Genomic DNA, 24,294 nt, shown 5'->3' with positions numbered 1-24,294 from the left:
ATCAGGCCCTTGTAGAGCAAAAATTAGCATTTGGGTCTAGACAACCCAAAATGTGATGTCCACATATTGGGACGCCAGGTCCTAGGAGGTTAAAAGTTGAACGAGCCCAATTTGTTTTGAGAAGGACGCCAGTGAACAGCGTGCTGCTGTATTCTAACTGTCCCAAGCAGCATACTGGGCAGCGAAGGCTGTCATCTGATTTTTAATTGCAAATGCAGTGGCCATAATTAGATCTTATTGGAATGTCTGTGCAAAGCCAACAACCTTGATCTGGAGCTGGAGAGTGACAGCCAGACACTGATTCCATAACCTTTTCTAAATTATACAGGCAACAGAAAGGATTGTGTCTGTTTGTCCCCTCTCGCTCTCACTCCATCTCCCTCTTATCAGCTGTCACAATAATGAGCAGCAGGGTTTTTTAGGGGGAGGGGGACAGCCTGTGAGCACAGCCTTTGGCGCAGTGTTGGGATGAACAGCAATTGATTAGCTGTGCGGCCATCTCAGACAGGGCCGTGCTTTGATACTGGATGGCAGCAAAGTAAATGTCTGCTGAGATAATGAGGTGGCCTCAACACACCCTAGTGTGTCAGCGCTCTACCAGTCGTGTGTAAACAGCCAATAAAAATGGTCGTGTGTGTGTGTCTGTGGCATATATTAAACTGGCCCCAAAGGAAACAGGACAATTCACTGTGGCCTTTGTGCCAGTAGGGAGAGAGGCCACTTCAGTTGCTCTAGAAAGAGACAGGAGTGGTGAACGCCTGAAGGCTAAGGAAGCAGGCTTATGACTGGACATTTGCCAGTTAAGCTCCCAGATCAAGTGAAGGATTTGAAAGATTTCAAACCACTTCTGTTGGAACGTAAAACTCATAAACTACAACTATTTCACACAAATTACTGCCTCCTTTGTTCTTGGATGATATGACAAGCTGTACCCTTATTTATGTGAATTTAGATTAGCATTCGTTGTGGACCCATATCACTTACTGGCAAGACTGATATGATGAGAATCATAACTGAATTGTTTTGACATAACATGTCAAATAAAATGTCAGTGACTTAGCTGAGAGCGTCAAGCCATTTACTTTTCACAACACGCAGATGTGTTGCTGATGGCCTTTAGGGTTATTACCTGGCTCATAAGGTACAATATAAAGTGGAGACTGACATGGGTTTAATTCTTAATTACTTAATAATCTAAGATAGAAACAATAGCCAGGAGAGCATAACAATGACGTGTGAGAAATGGTGCCACTGCAAGACTACTGGGGTTTGCAGGGGGGTGCAAAAAGCAAAAACATCACTGGCAGCCCAAATTTGAGTAGTACCATGCTGCCTTCTAGGGCTCATATGCAACAATTCCCTCTTTACCATTGCTTTGTGACTGGCAGTTAGTTCCAGTGACCCACATTTAAAGTAGAGTATTTACCATACTGTCATATGCCGGTCAGTGGTTTTCTCTACCAGCATTATTAGTTCAATTAATCTTCAATCACTTTGCCTTAATGTCGCAGGTTATATAAGGTAAATAGTATTTCCAGGAAGGATTTGGTTACAGATAGGCAGCAAGATATGGTTCACCAGCTCACCATTAACTTGCTACGAGTCAACATAAATCCAATTTCCTGTTGTTTGAGATATTCTGCATTTCTTTGACATTAGCCTGCATAGCAGACGTGATCCCAAAAACCAAACTAGCCTCCCATCAGCCAGTCGTCCTACTGATGTTTACCACAGTTACCAAATGCATTCGTTTTCCCCTTTTGCCAGATAGAACCAGCTTTCTTCTGGCTAAGTGTTTGATGCCAGTGTCTCATGAGTCATAACATTTTGTAAAGGGAGGCTTTTCTCTTAGAACAACATATGGCTGCAGGTCCTAATAAGTTGTGAGCAGAAATAACTCAGTGATGTGTTTTCAGGGCAGAAAAATATTTTGGACCACACCACATAGTTGACAAGACATTTCACTCCAGTCCAAATATGCAAATCCCTAATAAACAACAGAACAGAATTAGCAGGATTCCCCCTAAGCAATGAATTTTTGTACCAAACATTATGGTAACTAATTTGTGAATTGTTGTAATAATCCAGTCTGGTGACTGATATAGCTAAAAAGTACCGTCTGGCTGCTTTGCTCCTAGATAACAATTCAAGTCATGCAGACTTGCATTCAATTAGAAAAGAAATCTCGCATACAAACAAATACATGGTTTACTTGCAACAAACAAAAGACAAAAGGGCAGTACTGTAGTAACTAGCAAAACTCCATCAACTAACTAACTAACTAACTAACTCTAGAGCAAAGCTAGAGCAGACATCTACATATCCTACTTTTAGAAACAAAACAATGCAGGGAAAAGAGCCATTCTTTTGAATCTAGTTTCAACAAAAGAACAGCATGCCCAGCCTGTTCCCTCTCTAGTAGATGCCCAGCTGGTCCCAGAAATCGCATATATGGTTTCTGGTTCCGGCTTGTGTATGGGAACGCACAGTGAGGTTCATGACCAGAAAGCCACTGGTGTCAGAATAGCGCGGCCAAATAGGCAGACGCTGCTCCCGGCAGAAAGTTGTCTGTTGGCTCCTGGAGGAAGGGTCGCCGGTGTGAGCGAAGGCACCCCAGTAGCACAGCATTCGATTGGACAGCAGCTTCTCCGGCGGTGACAGGGTGAAGTTGGCCACAGAGGCTGAATGAAAAAGAAAGGGCAGCTCTGCACCATGGCAGGAATGCTCATAGCAGAAAGTGAGACCTGACCAGACACTGCGGTCCGAGATCACATGGTCAAAAACATACATCCAGAACTTGCTCCCCGCTGCTGTGCCAGCACGTGCTGACCTCCTCGATGGACATAAGAAGACAAAATCCGTAACAATCTGAGGAAAGGAAAATAAGAGGGAGATGGTGAGGTCACATTATTTTAAACTGATTTCAATGATTTCTCAGCACTGTAGTGGCTCAGACTTAAATAACTTTATATGTCTTAATTGTCTTGTTATTACATGTTTTACAAACAAGCATGTTGCATGAAGATAAAACCCACTAACTCTGATGATCAGCATTGTTTTTCCTGTAGTAACACCACCTGATCTTTGTGGTTTTTGCAGATTAAGATCAGATAAGACTGGAGTAAAACATAAATTATATAACTCCAGAAAACACAACCTTACTAATAGTACCACCAAAGTCCAATCAGACATCCCATGGGTGGGTTGGCACAAAATTGTCTTAGTGCCTGAACTATAATGAAATTTGGCAAATCTACACTCTCAGGATGATTTGTAATGACTTTCACAAACCTGGACTTTTTATCAGCTTTATGAGGCATGGGAATAGAGACCCGGTTCTTGTAAAGAACCAGCTCCTAGTACTTTAGTTCCTTGAAATTGTTGTTCTGCTTGCCTATCGGTTCTATCTGAACTTGTGCAATAGTCTGCTGATTGTAGGAAATGTACCAGGGGAGTGTGTGGAACTGTAGTCTATAGGTTTATATTGTTAACTGACAATTATGAGACAATGCGTTTCAGGTTGTTTTGTAACAACTGCATCACTTAAGTGTTCTGGGTAATATGTGCACTACATTACTTTTTTGAGCAATAACGCCAACACTTATCATAACAAAGACCTGAAATACCTTGAACATGCAGAAACATTTGACCACACAGCATGCACAAAAAGAACGAATACATAAATGTCATGTCTTTGATATGCTGCTTAACGATGGTGGCCACTCTCAAAGTGCAGCCACTGAGAACCTAATGAAAGTCGATAAGAGAATCAATAAGATGATGAGGTTTATATGTGTATGAAAGACGCTATTCAAAATTGTAAAACAAGCCTTTTGCTTGACATGCAGTTCACTCAATATTCCTCATACAGTAATGCATCAAATCTTCATCAAACAGTTTTTTCTGGAACAATAAATGGTCATCATCATCTCACTCTTCAAAGTGAAGTTAATAATGAATTGCCTTAAACTCGCACTCATGTCTCTGGCCCTCTGCTGTAGTCTCAACTGCGAATTTCAAATCTCAGTAAAGCTCGATGTTCACCTTACCATTTACGGCTTAGAGAAAAGCACTGTGTCTATTGGGTGCTGCTTTCTGAGTGACAAGTTGCTAACACAAAGTCCTTTAAATTTGCAGTCAGATCCACCATTCACATCTATGATGCTCACCTAAAGTTTGACATTGGCAAGGGTCATGTCAAGGTAGGTAAGCCCACCTTTGCGAAAACTGTCATTTACTTATGACCACTCAAGCTTTTCAAATAGTACTTTATTTCTGCACTTTACTCATCAGTGCAGTGTAAAATATTTGCTCCCTTCTGAATTCTTTTTTGCAAATTTGCCACACTTACAGATCATCAACTCATTTTAGATCACACACAAAGATTACCCTAGTAATTACCATATTCTTATTATATTACTATGTCTGTCTCGCTCCATATTACAGCTGAGATAGGCTCAATTCACCCCATGACCTTGAACTGGGGAAACAGAAGTGGGTGGGTGGATGGATGGATGGATGGATGCCTACTGCCTACCCTTTGCTTAAAGCCATAATAACCTGTGGGTTAAGGTTAAGTATGGACAAATTTCATGGCTGTATGTTCCATATGCTGGATAAGTAGCTCTATATTAATTAACTAGTCAGATACTAGTATTAAATGGTATTAAACCTGGAAACAAAATGAAAACAACCAATCTGATTTAAAATTAAAGAAACATCCAAGTCGGTACTTTACTGCAATTCTTGTGGAGTTTGCCGTGTGTAGAAAAGAAAAAGAATAACTAATTAGCCTTGCATCTACAAAGAGATGGGCTAAGGGCAGAGCAGCAAAAATGTTGTTCCCTCTCGGCTAAAAGGAAGCAAAGAAAATGAAGGTAGACTGTCTTCTCCTGCCTGTTACCTAGAAACCAATGTGTCTTTTTCAGCAGCACACAACCTGCACCCACACAGCTGAACATCTGAAAGCTGAAAACAACTTGCTGACTTTGACGGGACTCTCTCTGTCTCTCTCACTCAATTCTTTTTATTTACTTATTTATTTTTTGCCACACAGGTTTATGATCATGTCTCACACATTATAGGCAATACGAGCACAAGTTATGTTTATTACATCTTTTGAAATGAATTTCTCCTCACAACTTGGCACTATTTTATCAACCGATTCACACTACAACCTGGGTTTGCCTCTTATCTGTATTTAATTTAATTTAATAACGGTACAGTACTCTGTTTTTGGTAACCACTGTCCTTGATGTAAATATGTAAAAATTGTGTATGTTTCTGTTCTGTGTCTTGTGTACTGTTTGTTTGTTTATGTGTCTTTATCGCTGCTGTTACACCCAAATTTCCCCTTGTGGGACAATTAAAGGATTATTCTATTCTATTCTATTCTATTCTATTCTTCTCTCTCCCCCGTCCAGCTTGCTCTCTCGTTGCTAAAATCTGTTTTTGTTTTTGGGCACGCTTCTTTTCTCCAGTGTCAGATTATTGTCATGTTCAGAAAGAACAAATGCTTTAAAAATTCCATTCAGTAACTGTTGTGCATTTGAACGTATTCATCTATGGATGTACACCGATCAGGCATAACATTCTGAGCACTGACAGGTGAAGTGAATAACACTGATTATCTTTTCACTGTGGCACCTGTTAGTGCGTGGGATATATCAGGGAGCAAGTGAACATTTTATCCTCAAAGTTGATGTGTTAGAAGCAGGAAAAATGGGCTGGTGTAAAGATTTGACCTGGTTTGACAGGAGCCAAGCTGTGATAGACCGGGCAGAACATCTCCAGAGCTCCGGCTTTTGTGGGATACGGTGGTTAGTATCTATCAAAAGTCGTCCAAGGAAGGAGCAGTGGCAGCAAAAGAGGGAACAATGCAAAATTACCATGTTACCAAAGGACATTTCAATTTCAATTACTGACATTTTTATTTACATAAGAGAAGGCATATCACAACCATTTTTAGTAAATGTGGCCACTGAGGTCATGAGTTGGCTGTTCAGCAATGAACACTAGTCATCTCCATACAGTTTCCAGGCCTTGTCATCTCTCCTAGGCCAGAGCCACCAGGAAGCTCTTTCCACCACTTTCCTAAATGAGTTCTTCTCTTGGGAACCCTTAAGCCTAATGTTATCTGGAGATTCCAGAACGGTTGAGCTGGGCCACTTCCATTGTAAGCAGTCATGTAATGCTGGACCATTTGCTGATACTAGATTGTTTTCCTGTCTGCTGCTGCTTCCTAATATCCCACCTTCTGTTTTACTATTAGTTCCACCTTTGTGGTTTTATTTCCTACATGTGACCACATGATGACATCTGGTAAATACCACTTCTGAGACCTAGAGTGTTCCACCCAGACCGATCCTCATCTTCTACCCCTGGAATAACTTGCCCTTGCCTCTTTTCAGTAAAGTTAATTGTGTTCAATATATTGTTCTGTGTCATGGCACCATTTGCGTCTCCATGGAGATAATGTTTGGGTTTTTTTTACATCCTGATAAGGTTCCTTTTGGGAATTTTTTTTAGTAAGAGATGATGACAAAAGACAGATAGCAAACAGAAATCTGCTTAAATGCCAAGCTTGGGAGTAAAAAATAGGTTATGGCTCTTTTTCATTCAGGTTGTTTGATAAAACATCTCAAGGTGCACCAGAGAGGAGAGGTGCAGCATCTACGTCAGAGCCCAAGTATGAGATTTTTCCAGTCATCAGTAGAAATCACACAGAAACAACACTACCCAAGTTGCATCACTCTGTATAAAGCACACTGCAGGACAGTCCAAGCTTTGGCCTCACTAGGCAAAGCTTTTTCAGCTTAGGCATGTCAGGTTTGCTCTTTCATCATGGTGCACTCCAAAAAGTACTGTTCACACTGTGCTGTAGGACAAAAACAAGCTCAAGACCAAACTCTGAACTCTAGCTTGCTGTGTGCCTCTCACTAACTTTAGAGCATTATAGACTAAACCTGGTTAAGGGTCAGCTTACTGATTCTTGTCAGACTAGCTCACCAGACTTCAGAGAACTTTTTGATGTCTCTACTAGCTTATGACAATATTTATTTATTTATTGCATTTTGAGAGGTTGGCTAAGATACGACAGTGGTCTGCCTCTGGAGTAAGTACATTTGAACAGTTGGGGGAGCTTGTTTTGCTGGGCAGTTATGGTCCACTCTTCCTAAACGAGTAGCTACATACTTGAATGAGGAGAAAGTGAAAAATGCTTCTGATGCTGCAGTGTTGGCAGATGGGTTTACTTTGACAATCAAAGGAGGTTGTGGTTGGAAGCAGGGAGATTGTCTTGTTAGTTGGGAGAAAGGGCCAACAGAATGCAAATACTAAACAAGACTCTACCAGCGCAAATTGAAACTAAAGTAGGACATGCAATTACTGTTTAGGTGAAGGGCACTGGGAAAATGAGTGCCCTTTGTTGCAGGCTGAGGCTAAATCTGCACAGGGTACTCGTTCAGTGAAACATTGCCTTTGCAGTTTTGGCTGCCCCCATTGAAAGGAATAAGGTAATAGCTGCTGTGCAGTTTCACACTAGGTCTGCGATTACTCCTGGGATTATTCAAAGAAATTCACTGGATTTCCAGTTCACTGACCCAGGGTATAGACCATACGTATCTGCAGGTTTAGTCTCATTGGTGGGTCATGACCACAAGATAGCTGTAAACATTCTTAGAGACAGAGGTGCTTTGGATTTATCATTTATTTATCCCAGTGTTGCCCTCAGAAATTGATACTGGTTGCTGTTCTAAAGTCCTGGGTATGAGTTGAAATGTAATGACTGTACCGTTACATCATCTGTTTTTGTCATTAGAGCTAGTACAGGGTGAAGTTGCTCTTGGCCACCATCGTTAAGCAGTATATCAACTCGGGCCAATCACCAAAACGGTCGCACGACTGAAAAATCGGCTCAAAATGGGCCAAAAATCGCACTATGTACGCCCAGCTTTAATGGGACATGCTTTCTGTCATCTCACATAAACTTAGAGCGGATGTCTTGAAGACGGCTCATGATTCCACTGCTGGACATTTAGGTGTTCAGAAAACTTATGACAGAGTCCTTTGCCATTTTTTTGGGCCAAAACTGAAAAAGTTCATTTCCTTGTTCATTAAAACAGGTCACATTTGTCAAGTGATTGGAAAGCCCAACCAAGCAATTGAGCACCTTTATGTCCCGTTCCAGCAAGTGACCAGCCTTTTGAGCATTTGCTGATTGATTGTGTGTGGCCGTTACCCAGGTCAAAGGCAGGAAATATCTACTTATTAACAGTGATGTGTTTAACTACTCGCTACACAGCTGGTTACCCAATACCCAACATTACCAGAGAGCAGTGGTTAAAGCCCTGTCACAGGTTATCTCGGTTTTTGGTATCACAAAGATTGTTCAGAGTGACCGAGGGACAAATTTCACATCAAGTATGTTCACAGAAATATTGAAGCTCCTTCAGGTAAAACATGCCCAGTCCAATCCTTACCATCCACAAAGTCAGGGAGCTATCAAAAGGTTTCACCAAACCTTGAAGTCCTGTTGCGTGCTTATTGTACGGAAGTGGATCGTGACTGGAAGGAGGGACTGCCTACCAATAACTGTTGGACGTAGAAACCAAAACAATGAGGGACTGGCTCATGCTAGTGGTACGAGAAGTTACTCAGGCTGGGACTGGGTTCAGCCCAAATTAATTGGTTTGTGGTCACACTGTTCAGGGTCCACTAGCAGTTTTACAGGATGATTGGAAGACACTGCGGCAGGTGTCAGATCAAAATCATCTGGTTGCTACTCCCAACCACAGAAGGAAATCACTTTTTCATGCATACCTGTTAAAGCCTTATCATGTCTGTGCACGTGGTGCAGAGGATGTTACACCAATGCGCGCCTGGCGATTCCATTTTACAGGGACATCTGAGCCACTCAGTAACTTGGTTGCTTTGTTGGGATTGTTGGCTACTACAGATAATTCTGTAAGAATTTTCCACTGTAGCTTCTAACCTTCTTGGCTACAAGCTTACGATTTTTTGGACGCCACCTTGTCAGGAAGCCTTTCAGGAAGTGAAAATTTTGATTTCCTCTGTACCTGCTCTAGCGGCTCCCTGCATGGATAAGCCACTCAAACTACAGGTAGATACTGGTATGGTGGGAGCCGAAGCTGTTCTGTTGCAGGAGGGGGAGGATGGAGTGGACCTTCCTGTCAGTTTTTTCTCCCAGAAGTTCAAATTATACCAAACGAACTACTCGATAGTGTAGAAGGGCGCATCGGCTTTAATATGGGCTCTACAACATTTTGAAGTGTATGTAGGGGCAGGGGGAAATCCCGTTTTAGTTTACACAGATCACAATCGCCTCACCTTCCTTCATTTTCTTCAGAATCCCCAGAATCCCAATCAGCGTTTGAGATGGTGCCTTTTTCTTCAGCCATATAATCTGGAAGTTTGACACATAAAGGGAGCAGACAATGTTTTGGCTGATGCATTATCAAGGGCTGTGTCCTAGTAATACAACTTCAAGTGTTGGCAAAATGTTAACTAACTTCATGGCTGTCTAAGCCCTATTTTTATGGGTGGGCGCGTGATGGCCTGGTAGCACTGTTTGGGCCCTTTTGTGTTCCCTCCCCGCAGCACTGGTCAGATCGTTAATGATCTAACAGCACATGAGCGGTGGGAGTGACCGGAGTATAAAAGCTAGATCCTGCAATCTCTCTGGCCTTCACTCTCTCTTTGGGAGGCTGCTCGCCAACCTCCAGACGCTTTTCTTTCCAAGCTCCTTGGACTACGATGACCTGGATGACCGAGAACCTTCACAGACATAAAAATCTGTACCACGTCATTTCTAGTAGTCTGACAGAAGCTGCCGCTTTACTGAAACTGCTCATAGTGATGGCAGCACTTCACACAGAGTCGATGAGCTTGTCAGTGATTCAGCTGAAATTCCCTCGCTTACAAAATCAAGTCTCATTTTTCCTTAGGACAGCAGAGGTGTTTATAATTCTGCCATAGCGAGACTTGTCACAGAGCTCATAGACTTGGTTAGTGGGGTTTTCAATGGGAAGGAAGTTGATTATGTTAGTCGTATTGTTCAAAATGCATTCAGAAATACTGTGTTTGTCTAATGCAGAGAAAATGTATATACTCCATAAATATAAAAATTGTAGGACTAAAGCTGAGCTCTTCACATCTGCTTCCACTGTGACTGGTTGGTCTTTGCGCTGACCCCTGCGGGCCTTGGGAAAAGTGGCATTTATAAAGACACACAGTGTGTGTACGTGGAAGAGTAAGCTCCTGTTGTAATTTTACCAACTCCCAGCTGCAGAGTGAACTGCGACTGAATATTAAATATATCCAGCAGTGTCACCTCCTGACCCCCCTGGAGTTCCCTGGGGGAAGATACCTTCCATTCTGAATTGAAAAATGTGACAGAAACCTGCTGAAAGAAAGAAGAGTCCTGCACCGTCATGAACTTTATATTTGAAATGCTAACTCAGACCTGTAAAGTCTGAGGTGCATGTTTCACAGAGCATTTCACAATCTGACTTTGGGGTGAATTTGCTGGAACGATCATTTCTGCTATTGAGTTAAGACACACCTGACTGCTTCAGACCAGCAAATCTTTTGCTTCAGTGCAGAAGTGGGCACAGCTGCTAATGATCAACTAATGAAGTGCCTTTGATTATCAGCCTCTTGATTCCTATAGAAGCAGTAAGGTTGTACTTCATTTTCCTCATGTGTATAGCTAAGGAATATATGAGGTTTGCTGGTTTTATTGGTGTTTATGATTTAAATTCAAGAAATAAATGCATCTTTCTGAAAGGTAAAAATGTTTTACATGATTTTCCTTGGGTGGGAAAAGGCAGCACATAACCACAAACACTCACATCTACACCTACAGCCCGTTTAGAACATCACCTGAGACGGCCACAGTGAAACATGAAGAACATGAAAACTCAACAAACACTGCTGGAAGATCAGAAATCCAAAACCTTCTAGCTGGCAACAGTGCTAACCTCTGTACACCATACTGAGACTGAAGTGTGGAACCAAGTCTTCCAAACGTACGTTTGGACAGAAAAAGAAACTTTCCAGTTAGTAAAAACGCAGCAAACACTAAACATTAGTGTCACACATGTGTGAAAAACGCAGCTCAAAATGGCAAAACAAGACTGATGCCATGTCATCAGTATGCTTCTTTAATTTTGTGGCAATTATACCTCTAATAGTTCATTCTGAATTATTGCAAATATGATGATGGTTATTTATAAGGTAGAACATATATATTTTACTTTTCAGTAAGTCGAACTTGCCCCCATGGCTCAGTATCGTTTTGCTTCAAAGCCACAATTTTGGAAAACATGCTACCAGTAATGGTACTACTACATATTGCAAGATAAAAAGCCGGCTAGCTGCATGTTTAATCTCAATCTGACACTTGTATTTATTGCAGTTTATCTTGATTTTTGGACAGATACATTCAGACTTTGGATATTTCATTTTTTGCTTTGTTTAGTCTTTCTGGAAATAGCTGGCGTTTTAACTGGAAAAATCTCCAGCACGTTTGCCAGCTAGTTCCTGACTTTATTTGCTGTTCGATGCCGACAGATAGTGCTGAGTGTACCTCAGGCTATTTACTCTGGATTTATTAAAGCTCCCTCTCTGAAAGCAGCTACTTGAAAATGAGGTTGATGACATCAGTGAGACTAAACCATAGAAACAGCTGTTGGACGTAGGAACCAAAACAATGATGTAAGTGATGCTAAAACACTCAGTGGGGAACTGCAAAGTCAACAGCTAATTCTCTGTGGGTCAGTCACAATGACTAACACTGCTCATATTACATGTAGCAAACGTATTACAGTTTTTAACATCAGTGATTATGACATTATTTAAGATTACACTCAGGTGACAGTTGTTTTTATATACTTAGTTTGAGCTGATGCAGTATAACACAGGCTGCAAGAGATTGTACCTTTATGGAGTTTACAATCTTATAATCATTTTGAAGGCCAATCAGAGTACGTCATTCTAAGAGATGTTTTTGTTATTCACTCTACTCTCATTAATACAAACAGGGTGTCTTCCTCCAGTCATTGCTTCCTCCTCTGGAAGCCTGTCCTCTACTTCATCTGTGATTCCTCAGCTCGTCCCCCCTGTCATTGTAGATGTTCAGGAGAGACGAGTTGCTTCTTAGTGGAGCAGTCAAGCTGAATCTCAAGCAGACAACCTCCCTGACTCCAGGTGGTCCCCATGATTCACCCATACAAATGATGGAGGTGAGAAAAAAAAATACTGAATGAGAGACAGTGGAGCTGTAGCTCCCTCTGTAGGCAGCGTTAAAGCATGTTGTTTGATTTCCACTGAAATCTGGAAGGTTACTTATAATGCCAAAGTTTGATGCGTGGTGAAATCTTCCTGTCTTTTCAGTCTGGTCATAAGGAAATGCAACATTTATTTCAAACCAACTTCAGCAGCAAGAGTTCAATTGTTTTCAGTTTCCCATCACTCATTACACACTGACAGGCGGCAGACAGTACAACACAGCTGGGTCCTCATTACACACCAAGCACTGGCCAGGAGGGTTATCGATCCATACGTGATGTCCTGCCTCACACAGCCACGCAATGAGTAGTTATTGATGCATGTGTGTGGCAGAGTGTGTGTGAGGATTTACTGTTCAGGCTGTGAGCAAGAGGAGGAATGGAACAAAACAAAACCTCTTCAGATGCAGCTCATTATGTAAATGCATCCTTTTTTTTCTTTTACATAAGCTGTTTGACTTCTTGAACACAGACAGCGCATTAGGTTTGTAGAGATGTTCGGCTCTGCAGGTTCTTGCAAATTATTGGCTGAATGTAAAGCTCCCTGACACTTTCCTGACAGCCACCAGATAGAACAACGATAGAAACGAAGCCACAGCAAACGGAGGAATATTAATTATATGCAATTTGTCGGATCAAAAGCAGCATGCTTCAGAAACTTCCCCTTCTGTGAACTGAATATTTCTCTATTTCTGTGAACTCTTCTTCAAGTGTTAATCAGTGCACCCTGTAGCAGAGGAAATGCAAGCAAGGGACTCTAGATAATTAGCCTTTGGTCTCTTCAAAACTTTGTCTCTGGCAGGCAACCATAATTATTGTCATAATTTCAAGGTTGGCAATGGAGGCTAGGGGTTACACTTTTAATGAGTGAGGGAAAACATTTCCTCTTTATATAGGAACAGCAATAATAAATCACAGTAGCATGGCAGGAAAAATTCAAAACAGCTTCTTTAAAATACATTTCCCAGCAATGCTCGGATATTTGCACTGACCCCCGGTCCTGTGAAGAAGCACCCTTCACGAAGAAATGCAGGACAGCCTCACTGCACAGTCAGCTGTGACTGAATACTAAATAGGTGTCACCTCCTGACCCGCTCCCAGAGGCTGACACCTTACACTATTCATCAAAATCGCAGCCAGAATACTGCTCGGGGGTTTTCTCATTTTTCCCTCATGAAAATTAATGATAAACACAGCACACATAGATGTTTATGCTAGCACATGCCAACATCAGACAATGTTGGTTTGCTTACCAACCATCATGTTAACCATTACAAATATCTGAAGCAATTTATCATAAAATTAGTGTCCGCTGGAAATTTAAGCAGTCATGAATAATTATTGATCTAAATCTGTTACTTCATGCTGCTGGTATGAAAAAAAAGACTACTACAAACAGCTGTAAGTGACATGTCTCCAAAGGTTGATTCTGTCCTGGCCTGACGAGGTGGCTCTTCTGTGTTGTGCCATCCGCTTCGCCAGAGGTTGTTTGGTTTCCCCGATGTATAAATCCTGGCAATCCTCCTGCACTTACCAGCGTACACTCTGTTACTCTGTTTGTGTCGGGGGACCCGATCCTTGGGGTGGACCAATTTTTGGCGCAGCGTGTTTTGGGGTTTAAAAGCCACAGAGACCCGGTGTTTAGAAAAAATGCGTCTCAACTGCTCCGATACTCCTGACACATATGGGATCACTACAGGTTTTCGCTTGGGCAGCGGTTGTCCTTCTCTCCTGGATCGGCTGGAGCTTTCTTTTGGCGCCTTCCCAGCTTTGACAAAAGTCCAGCTGGGATAACCACATTTACTCAGGGCCTTCTTGATCTTCCTCTGCCTCGCTGGCTGCTGTGTCAGTGGGGATGGTGTTCACTCTGTGTTTTAGCATCCTGATGACGCCCAGTTTATGCTCCAGTGGATGATGAGAGTCAAACCTTAAATACTGATCCGTATGTGTAGGTACACATCAGCTTTTAGATGTCCCCCATTACTGATGGAAATCTCACAGTCTAAGGAGGCTAACCTGCCTTTTTTTTTCTTCTTTTTTTTTTTTTAACTTTTTTTTCGCTTTTTTTTTTTTGTGTGATCACCCGTGTGTACACCTGTGAGCATGGACGCGCTTGTTTTTTGTTTTTTAAAAGGTTCCTTCCTGTAATGATCTGCTAGAGGGTGTCGGGGGGGCCACAGCCCCGTCCTCCAGGGTATGAAGCAGGTATGGAGGAGATCAAAACTCCAGACATCCAGAGGCCCCCAGAACACAAGAGACCAAGGAAGACCAACAGAGGGGCAGCCGCGCCACTGTCCCAGAAAGAGCTGAGGAGAGTCCCAGATGAGGGCTCACTCAGCAGCCGCGGAGCAGAAGCCAGGGGGAGTTGCAGTGACGCGCCCGTGAGCTCCGCCGGCAGCCAGCCGTGCCTGGGGCACCCCACCTCCGAAGTGGCCCGAGCGAGCCCCAGGCTCCAGGCCGCCAAGGAGTGAGCCGGTGTGTACCTGGACGCCCATCCCCGGACACAAAGAACCACCAACGCACCGATGTCTGAGGGAGTCCGCCACTGGCAGGGGAAGTGGTGGTAGGGGGAGATAGGCCTCCAAACCTTGGAGGGCCTGAGATGTCCCCAGAGAGGTGGCGTCTGATACCCAACCTGACATATAGACACAGACATACAGGCACACACAGATACAAACATCCATTCCCACCCTCATGCTCTCATATGCACTTACTCCACACTCAACCAACGTGGAGACAGACATAAAGAGACGCTGTACACACGATCACACTCCCCAAGCGTACTCTACAAACCGGGTCTAGGTACCCTTACCCCTGGAGGGGGGAACTGCACCCAGACCCAGGTGGTGTTACCCTTTTCCCTGCGGTGGGGAGAGGCAGACCGCCCCGACTCCGCAGCAGCAGGGAGGCCCCACACTCCAGACCGCAGTCGGACGGCCAACTCCTCCTCCTAGCCCCCCCGCTCCAGCAGGTCGCAGAGAATGGGGGTGGGAGAAGACTCCAAACCTCCCTCCACCCGCTCATTGTAGTGTTGATGCATGTGTGTTCTAAGGTGCATTTAAAACCCAGGAGGGCATGGAGCTACCTGCCACTTTTCATGGGGCCATTTATGTGAAAAGAGAAAGACCATCTCTGAATCGAGGAGGGGGCCTAAGGGTACATCTTTCACCATCTTACATGCTGTGATTGCAGACATTCCCCAACTCTCTGTGAATGGGACTCATGGCCATTGATCAGTGGTTGTTGATCAATGGTCATGACATTTTGCATAATTATGAAGGAACTGACCTCCCAGCCCTTTGTTCCTTCAGTGGGCTGGTTTCAGTCATTATGCAAATGTCCTGTTTATAAGATTGGAAACCTGCAGTCAGCTGAGACTGAAGAAGTCACCTGGATGAGTGACGAAACATTTCTCCAACTGAAAACGTTACGTCCAGATGGACTTACCTGGATGATTGAGAATGCATCAAGACGATGTAAGTGACATGGATTTTCTCCACCTGTTAAGTATGAGTGTGTGAGATAGAGATCAAAACCATGAGAGCTGTTGAAAAAACTAACAAGCTAGCACAGAGAGGACCTACGCACCAACCAGCATGTTCAAACCAGAAATTGAACTTCTTTTACATGTGGACTACATTTGACCTGTTTTCAGTGTTAAACTGCACACCAGCCCTACCTATATAAAACTGAGGCTTAAAGTCAAACATTGCATCCTAATAATATGCACCATACTGGCACTTTTAAATATTTGCCAGTATGGTGCACTTTATATATTTAAAGTGGTAAAAGGTGTCAATTTTGATCATTTAGATTATTTCTTTTTTTTTCTTTTTTTCTTTTTTTGCATATGTAAATATTAGACAAAGATAGCGCAAGTAAATACAAAATGTACTTTTTAAATGATGATTTCGTTTAATGAGGGATAGAAGCTATCCAAAGTCATACGTGAGAAAGTAAAAAATCTCAAAGAAACACCACCATCATGCCATATTTCGAGGAAACTTGAGAATAGATGAGAAAAACATTCTGGAAAAGTTTACAAGGTCGTTGGGAGGAAAACTTTGAACAGTGGTGAAGTTCTCTCCAAAATGACTCTAAGCACAAACACAACTCATCCAGGAGACCACAAAAGAACTGAGAACAACATCTAAACAACTGCAGTTTTCTGTTGTCTCAGTTAAGGTCAATGTGTTCATCATTTACAATCAGAAAGCGACTTGGCAGAAATGGCATCTGTGTTCTAAGACGAAAATCACTGCTTACTAAAAAGAACAATAAAGGCTCAACTCACATTTGCTAAAATCTGATGATCCCCAAGACTTTGTGAAAATATTTTCTGGGTTGATGGGACAAAAATGAACTTTTGTTCAAGATTTGTGTCCAGTTATCTCTGGCATTTCATTAAAAAAAATATCAAATAGTCAAACATGGTGGTGGTAGTGTGATGATCGGGGCTGCTACAAGACAAGACTCTCTGCCAGAAAGTGCTGAAGGAAATGCCAAAATGCTTTAGCAGGGCTTTAAACGGGTCATTCAAGTTTGAAAATGTCTGCAAAATTCTGCAAAACAAAAGCAGGCCGAAATTCCTCCCCAGCCATGTGAAAGACTCTTTTCCAATTTAAGAGCAATACTAACACTAAAAAGACGGTATTAAACTCCTCTTACCTGAGCCAGCATATTTCTGTGGTCAGCATCCCTGTACAGGGGCAGGTACTTGTGTAGGATCTGTAGGGTGTGTTGTTTAAAGATGGCTGTGATGTACACGGTGCACTCCACTGTGGAGACTGGCTTGTTGAAGACCCCATACGCAAACAGAACCCCCTCCTCGGACGTTGTACCTGCAGGACAGAAAACAACATTACTCTAAAGAAACAAGTAGATGTCTGTGTTGCCTGTGGACTTGCTGTGATTCTTCTGCCCAATGGCTTTTCTGATTGTCTCTGTACTTAAAAATCAAACATTGCCTTCAGCTTTGTCATGATGTCGGAATTTTCATATCAAATAGTTGTATAACAAGAACCAGTGGGAGTTAAGCAGAAAGCTGAGAGAATAAAATATAAATCGTGAATAATAACAGTAATAATACAATGTGGTTTCTCTTATTGCTCTTACCCAGCAGTATTGGCTTTTCTTTCTGCCAGTGCCCCTTTTGAAAGGCAGTGACAGCCTGCTCTTTGATTAACTCCCCATCGATATACGGACCCCACGTCTCAAAAACCTCCAGAAACCTGAATGGGTTCAAAATCTTGGAACCTGGGATCAAAAACAGATTGGCAAGTTAAAACACAGAGGGGAAAAAAGTATATTAAGCAATGCATCGTATGCAGTGTTATAAAAACTCAAAATCCTATTAATGTGATTTGTTTGTCTAAGGAAGGGAGCTTTTCAGTCTTATACTAAACTTCTTCTCCAGAGTGCATTTTCCTGCCTCAATTATAAGCTATAACCGTGAGTTCATCCATCCTGAAAACTGCTGTCGATGATGTAATCACAGTGATACAGATCAATAACAATGTCGAGCCTGCAGATATATCAAATTTATTCCTTGCTGTTAGACAGTAAAATTACTCTAATTGCCCCTTTAGAGGCTCATTGTTCAGCCATAATGATTTTGTTTACAAGTATCTCACTATGAACATGTTTTTCACAGTCATTTGCAGACAAATATACTATATCCTGCTTCCTTATGTAATATGTGGCAGCAATGAGTGTTGCTCTAAATCTGGGGTTTGTGGCGTCCTACTTGTTTTCATCTGGGCGGCCAGGATGGCCTGCGGAGTGAGAGACAGCAGGCAGACAAAGTCGCTCACAGAGCAGTTCGTCTGTTTAGCAAAGTCTTTTCCCAGTTTCAGGGCATCATGTCTGGGAAAGATGTGCAGAAAAAAAGAAAATTACATTTCAGGTTGAAGTCATCCTGAAATGTGATCAAGATCTTTCACGTAATCTAATGCTCAGCTTTAAATCAAAGCATGCATCTATCTCACATCCATGCCCAGTATTGCCCTGAGCTGTTAGTTCCTCACCTGGTCTTCAGAGGGATGGAGAAGGGCAGGCTCTGCAGGATGGCCTGGTTAAACAGAGGCTTGCTGCTTTGGATCATCAGGTGAAGGCTTAGCGACTGAGCGCCTGCACTCTCCCCAAATACTGTGACCTGATTTTAAAAAAATGTCGCTACTTAAAATTCTTTAACTTAATTTCTGTTAATATTGCAAAAAATATTAATTTCATATCAAACGAAATACAAACAGAACAATAAAAGTTAGGCTTAGTAAATGTACGACATGTACATCCAGGTGATCGTAGTCTAAGGAGCTTGGAAAGAAAAGCAAGTTTGCTTCTTCGAGGAAACTTTGTAATTTGGAGTTGGCTTGACCTGAGAAAGGCTTAACTTATCAGGGTGTAACAGAAATAACCTGTTCCTTACCAGGTAATAAAATGAGGTAAAATAAGCTCAGATGAGCAACAAAAGAGGACATATTATACCATGTCATTATTTATTTAACAAAAATTAAATTAAGCCAAAATGTAGAAGACGTTTGTGAAAAACTGAGCATGCCCATAGAAAGTGAAATTATAAAGTAGACCGGTGCTGATAATCAAATGCACAAACTCTTCATCAGCAAAAAACTTCTGCTATAAGAGCAGAAGTTCTGGTGCTTTGCTGGTCTGGATAATTCAGGTATATATGAGGATAAACAGCATCAACAATAGTGGGCCACAAACATTGCCCTACAGGCCTCAGTTAGCATGTTAAATATGATAATGATAAAAGAATATAAGAGTTGCAAGGAGAAAGTCTCTTTTCACTAAAAAGAACATGGTTGCATGGCTAAGTATTGGAAGGTTGCATCTGAAAAAGAAACACAAGAATTCTGGATCAACGTCCTTTGGACAGATGAGACCAAAGTGCAGATATTTGGCTATAATGGACATTGACATGTTTGTTTGTTTGTTTTTGCCAAACAAAACAAAACACAGCATATCAGCATAAAAACCTCAAACAAAATGTCAAGCACGGTGGTAGAGAGGTGATAATTTGGGCTTATTCTGCAGACACATGACCTGGGCACACTGCAGTTATTGAGTCAACTTTCCTGTTTAGCAAAGTATTCTAGAGACAAAAGTGAGTCTGACAGCTAAAGCTTGGCCTCGGTCTTACAAGAGGACAATTATCCCAACCACACCAGCAGGTATACAACAGAATGACAGAAAAAGGTAAGAATTGTGATGTCAGATGATGTCACTGAAAGCAGATCTCCTTAAAATGGCCATCTAAGGGCACCTGAATGCTGTTCCAATCTGTTGTTTGTGAAGGGCAACAAATCACAACAAAGTTGGATTAAAAGAAAAGTGGAAGGGGTTCAAATAGCATGCTTTAAGTAGAAGGTTAATTAAGATGCTGCATTTGACAGGAGATAAACAAAAATGACTTTAAACTGTAAAAGTTACTCTAGCAAAGTCCAAGAATTAAATATGGTGATGGAAATAGCATGATACTTTTGGTCTAAACCAAACCAAGTGAGTTATCAAATTTGGAAATGTGTTTCCTTTTTTCCCTCTGAGATTATACTTTTCTTTAAATGTTTATACTTTATGAATTTGAGAAAATATGTCGGAGCTTCTGAGCATAAAGTTTACAATGAGTATCTTTAATTGTTGGAAGCAACTGCTTCACTATTTTCCCCACTGTGGTCATTCTCTCAGTATTTTCCCCTTTTTCTTCTTTTGTCCTGTTTTCTTACAATGTTTATTCCCACCTTATTAATAAATGCCTCATTTTAAAATAATTATCTTAGGTGTGTGTGTGTGTGTGTGTGTCTGTGTGCTTGCTTGCCTTGGCAGGATCCCCTCCAAACACGGCAATGTTCTGTTGGACCCAAAGAAGAGCTGCCTGTTGGTCCAGGATCCCATAATTCCCTGCAGCTGATGTGTGAGGATCTTTTCCCGACACAAGGAACCCAAATGCACCTTTAATGATGCAGGATTTCACATGATCAACAAGACGTAATTGACTCAGGCAAGACATTCATTTCCTCCGAGCTCCAAATTACTGTTCACATATCAGAGCTCCTGTTTTCAGTCTTGCAGGAAAGCAGAGTAATTACCAACAGGCTCGGCCATTTTAAAGTGGCACACAAACATTATTCAGGCTCGTACTGTCTCACACACACAGACACACACATGCTCTCTATAATAAGTAAATTCTTATTTTCACTAAGTGATTCCACGAGTTTCTTGTTGTTGCCTTTGAGACGTCCACTGCTAAAGTTCATCTGAATTTTATCCCTGTGTGCACAGTGAAATCTGACGTGGGATCATAGAGTGACACAAGCATTGAGATTCAAATACACAGGCTGTTACACACTAATGGGTCCATTTAAACGTAATCCTTCTTACCCAGTCGGTACTCCAGGCTTACAACAACACTGTGGGTGAAGTTACTAATGAAACGTCCATCATACAGAGGCTTGGAGGCAGAACCAGCAATGAAATCTCCACCATGGATCCAAACCATGACAGGCAGGTGGCTCTGCAGAGGAGAGCTCAAGTCCACATCCAGCGGTACAAAGATGTTGAGGTAGAGACAATCCTCACTGACCTTTTTGGAGACATTAGAGGATGCAGGTCATTCAATTTTTCACTTTTTGTTGTCACTTTTATCTTGTTTTGTTTTTTTCTTTTGAATTTAATAGTTCTGGCCGTGTGTGACACGGATACATGGATACATGGATACGAGTTAGGAGGCAATTGCCAGCCAGGTGAAAGGTAAAAACTGCAGATAGAATATAAATTATTTATTTAGTGTTTATGGTACAAACTAATTAGTAGGCTCACACAGCAGGTTTCTTATACTCCTTACACCTTATTTAGGACTGAATAAGGACATTTGTCCCCTTTGAGCACCGTCTCTTGGTTAGTGTACTCAGTTTGCTTACTCACATTTTCTGAATGAATTTTATTGATATTGTTTGTTAGTTGTTTTTAATAAAGTTTAATTTCTCAGAGGTTAGGTAGTCCCAGTGCTGCATATACGAGTGCTTGGATTCACCGCTTTTTGTTAAATGTTCTGGTTCTTATATGATGCTTTTGTACTTTACTGGAGCACTCAAAGCATTTTATATAACATACTTTATTTACCCATTTACACACATTCGTACTCCAACCCACTGTGCAACAGTTTGGGGTTAGTATCTTGGTTGGTGGTTGGTGATCTCAGCCAGATCGAACCACCAACCTTCCAATTATTGGATGAGCAGCTCTACCTCCTGAGCTGCAGACTGTTCATCGCCTCAGTTATCTGCTGTCATTTTACCGACATACATTCTGCAGTTATTTTAAGTGGCTGGCACTTTTTTGTTGTTGTTGTTGTTGTTGTTGTTGTTATGTTTTTAAATTATATTTAGACAGAAAGTTGATTCAGAAAGCTTATTGTATTAGTGACATAGTTCTTATTTATATACACAGATATTGTTAATAGTCTTGGTAGGTTTGCCGGTTTAAACAAACAGATGGATAACTGGAGCATGTTGTTAAAAACTCTTAATATCACTAACTTAAATTACATTTGGATTTTGACTACTTTTCTACTCACACAAGATTATTATCAGCTGTCCTTAAAAATCTGGCATACAGCAAAGTAGCATAACTGCTCTCCCTCATTGTAAATAACTGTACTAGATTAGAAATTGTATTCTGTAAATACAATTTAAATATATAAAAAATAAATATACATAGGTTTTTATTTATAGATATTTGTCACTTTGAGAATCTTTTTGCTAAATATAATTTATTAACAATGGCCTCATAAAGGGACGCCGCTCCATGTGACGTGAGCCTTACAACATGGACTCTAACGACTTTCACTGGGCTGGATTGTTCACTTTTACTCTAATGAAATTGGTTTCATCTCTAAGTGCAGAATTTAGCATCCATGGCTTCATCACACTGTCAGTGGCAGCTCTTTTGATCCACCTGCTGCATCTAACCAGTCTAATTGAACTGGATATGAAATATCTTTGACATGTGAAAGTTTGCGTGCACTAAGCCTATGCAAATTAAAATTTCAGTGTTATACTGTTAGTGTCATTTTATGATAATTAGCATGTCAGCACATTAATCACAACAGCTATGTATTATCACAAAGCAGCAGAACAGAAGCAATTAAAATAACCTCAAGCTGTAACATTAAAGTGATATAAAACATCATAGCAGGATATAAAGAAATACAAGGTTGTAATACACCTACACTCTTAGGGCACTCCTCAGTGATAGCTTTACTGCAGAATTGCATACATGCGGCCCTGGGAAAGGAGGCATCATAAACCCCGCGCCAAAGACTCACAGGTCTGGGGGGCTTCCAGCGGTAAGCCCCAACAGGAGGACTTGCGTACGGAACACCATAGAATACATGGGCCTTATCCACAGTAATCCCCTTGATCTGGCCATCTTTGGTTATCACCACTGGTCCAGCAGCCCCATCTGTATCCTGAGTGACAGGTTTGTCCTTGGTTTGCTGTATGATTGCAGGGTCCCCCGGGCGTCCCAGCTCCTCGACGGAGTTTATCTCAAAGTCTCGGTTGATGATGAACGGCTCGGGGTAGACATTTCTCAAAAAGCTGACAAGGTCGATGCCATCATCATTTTTTGTAACTCCTCCAGAGGAAAGCTCTAAACTCAGTGTGCACAGCAGCAGCAAACAGTGCCAGTTCTCCATATTGTGATAGAATACTCTTAATACTTCCCCAGACCAGCTGCCTGGATCACGATTTGACTTGACTTATGGCTGCGGCCCTCATACGCCTGAAACTCTCTGCACACTCTGCATGCTTGTGACTCCAATTTGCCTGGTTCCTTATTAAGATTAAACAGACAAAAGCTGCTCTGTCTTACTGTTGAGTGCTGTCCAGTAGACTCTGAACAGCTGGATGCAGACTCTGCGGTGCAGGACCACTAATAGAGGACGAGTCGTCTTTCCTTTGCTTAATGTAATCGCAGTCACGCACAAATGGTAAACAGGGATGAGCCAAGCAGTGGGCTCCATGAACGCCGGTTTCTGTGCTTATATAAAAATCTGTTTCTCCTTTACCATTTAGACTTATCAGTCACTGATGTATAATTAAAACCAATACATTTATTAATACGCTTTTCTTTACAGGCAGAGGACAGCAAACACAAGGTACACAGTGCCATCTACAGGCCTTATGTACAACAACATGCCACAGTTATTCTGTAATTGGGGTTATGTCATAGAAAAGTATGCATATGCTTTGATTTTTAATTTTTATTATTTTATTTTATTAACACACATTTCCCCCTTTTGGAAGATCTCAATCTTTAGCATGTCGGCTGTTCTCGAAAAGAATTAAAAGTCGAATTTAAATCCAGAAAATTCGTAAAACCTGCTTTTTTTTTGCTTTTTTTTTTAAAAGTATGGGATTAGATAATTTTCTTGTTTTCAGTAATAATGATTACAGTGTGATATTTCTTTTTGAGTTGCACCCAGAGTTCAGACTGTAGAATCACTTATATGATGGAAGCAGTTTCTCGTGTAATTTCACCATCAAACATATAGATGGTATGTTTTTTTCAGATTAACCCTTTTTTGTTTCAAAGTGTTAATTACTTAACATTCTGACGATAGTTGATTGTAGTAATATGTTATTATAAATAAACGAATGCGTATTATTACAATAAAGCTGGAAAGCAGAATATAAGCAACTAAAATAATCTCCAGCTGTAACATATAAAGTGATGCACTACACATTAATGAATCGGTAAGTATGACCCACTTGGCTTCACCTGTTGAGACATTTATAAAAAATCCTGGAAACAGTCGTGTACATATCATATCTCTAACCATAGCGGAGTGTCGACCAGCGTGCGCGATGGCATGTCGCTGAACAGGAGATGAAAACATTTGCACATTTGCAATCAAGTTGTGTAATCCTTCGTGGTCTTCCCCTCTGCATTAGCAGATAAAGAA

The 24,294-nt window shown here is 41.5% G+C and overlaps 1 protein-coding gene across 1 annotated transcript; it reads right to left on the bottom strand.

Moving 5' to 3' along the window:
* On the bottom strand, positions 1 to 23,972 carry LOC120745572 (cAMP-regulated D2 protein). Its single transcript, XM_040050566.1, has 8 exons — positions 22,558 to 23,972; positions 20,709 to 20,910; positions 20,146 to 20,279; positions 18,335 to 18,462; positions 18,055 to 18,173; positions 17,424 to 17,564; positions 16,977 to 17,149; positions 1 to 2,868 (listed from the first exon to the last, which is right to left on the bottom strand). Exons 1-8 carry the CDS (start codon positions 23,023 to 23,025, stop codon positions 2,416 to 2,418), a joined length of 1,818 nt encoding a protein of 605 aa, XP_039906500.1. The 5' UTR covers positions 23,026 to 23,972; the 3' UTR covers positions 1 to 2,415.
* Between the last annotated feature and the right edge of the window lie 322 nt (positions 23,973 to 24,294).

This window comes from Simochromis diagramma, unplaced genomic scaffold, assembly GCF_900408965.1.
Source record: "Simochromis diagramma unplaced genomic scaffold, fSimDia1.1 OVJJ01000131.1, whole genome shotgun sequence".
Classification (NCBI taxonomy): Eukaryota; Metazoa; Chordata; class Actinopteri; order Cichliformes; family Cichlidae; genus Simochromis; species Simochromis diagramma.
The sequence above is the reverse complement of the archived record's forward strand: the minus strand, read 5'-3'. Positions and strand labels throughout refer to the sequence as shown.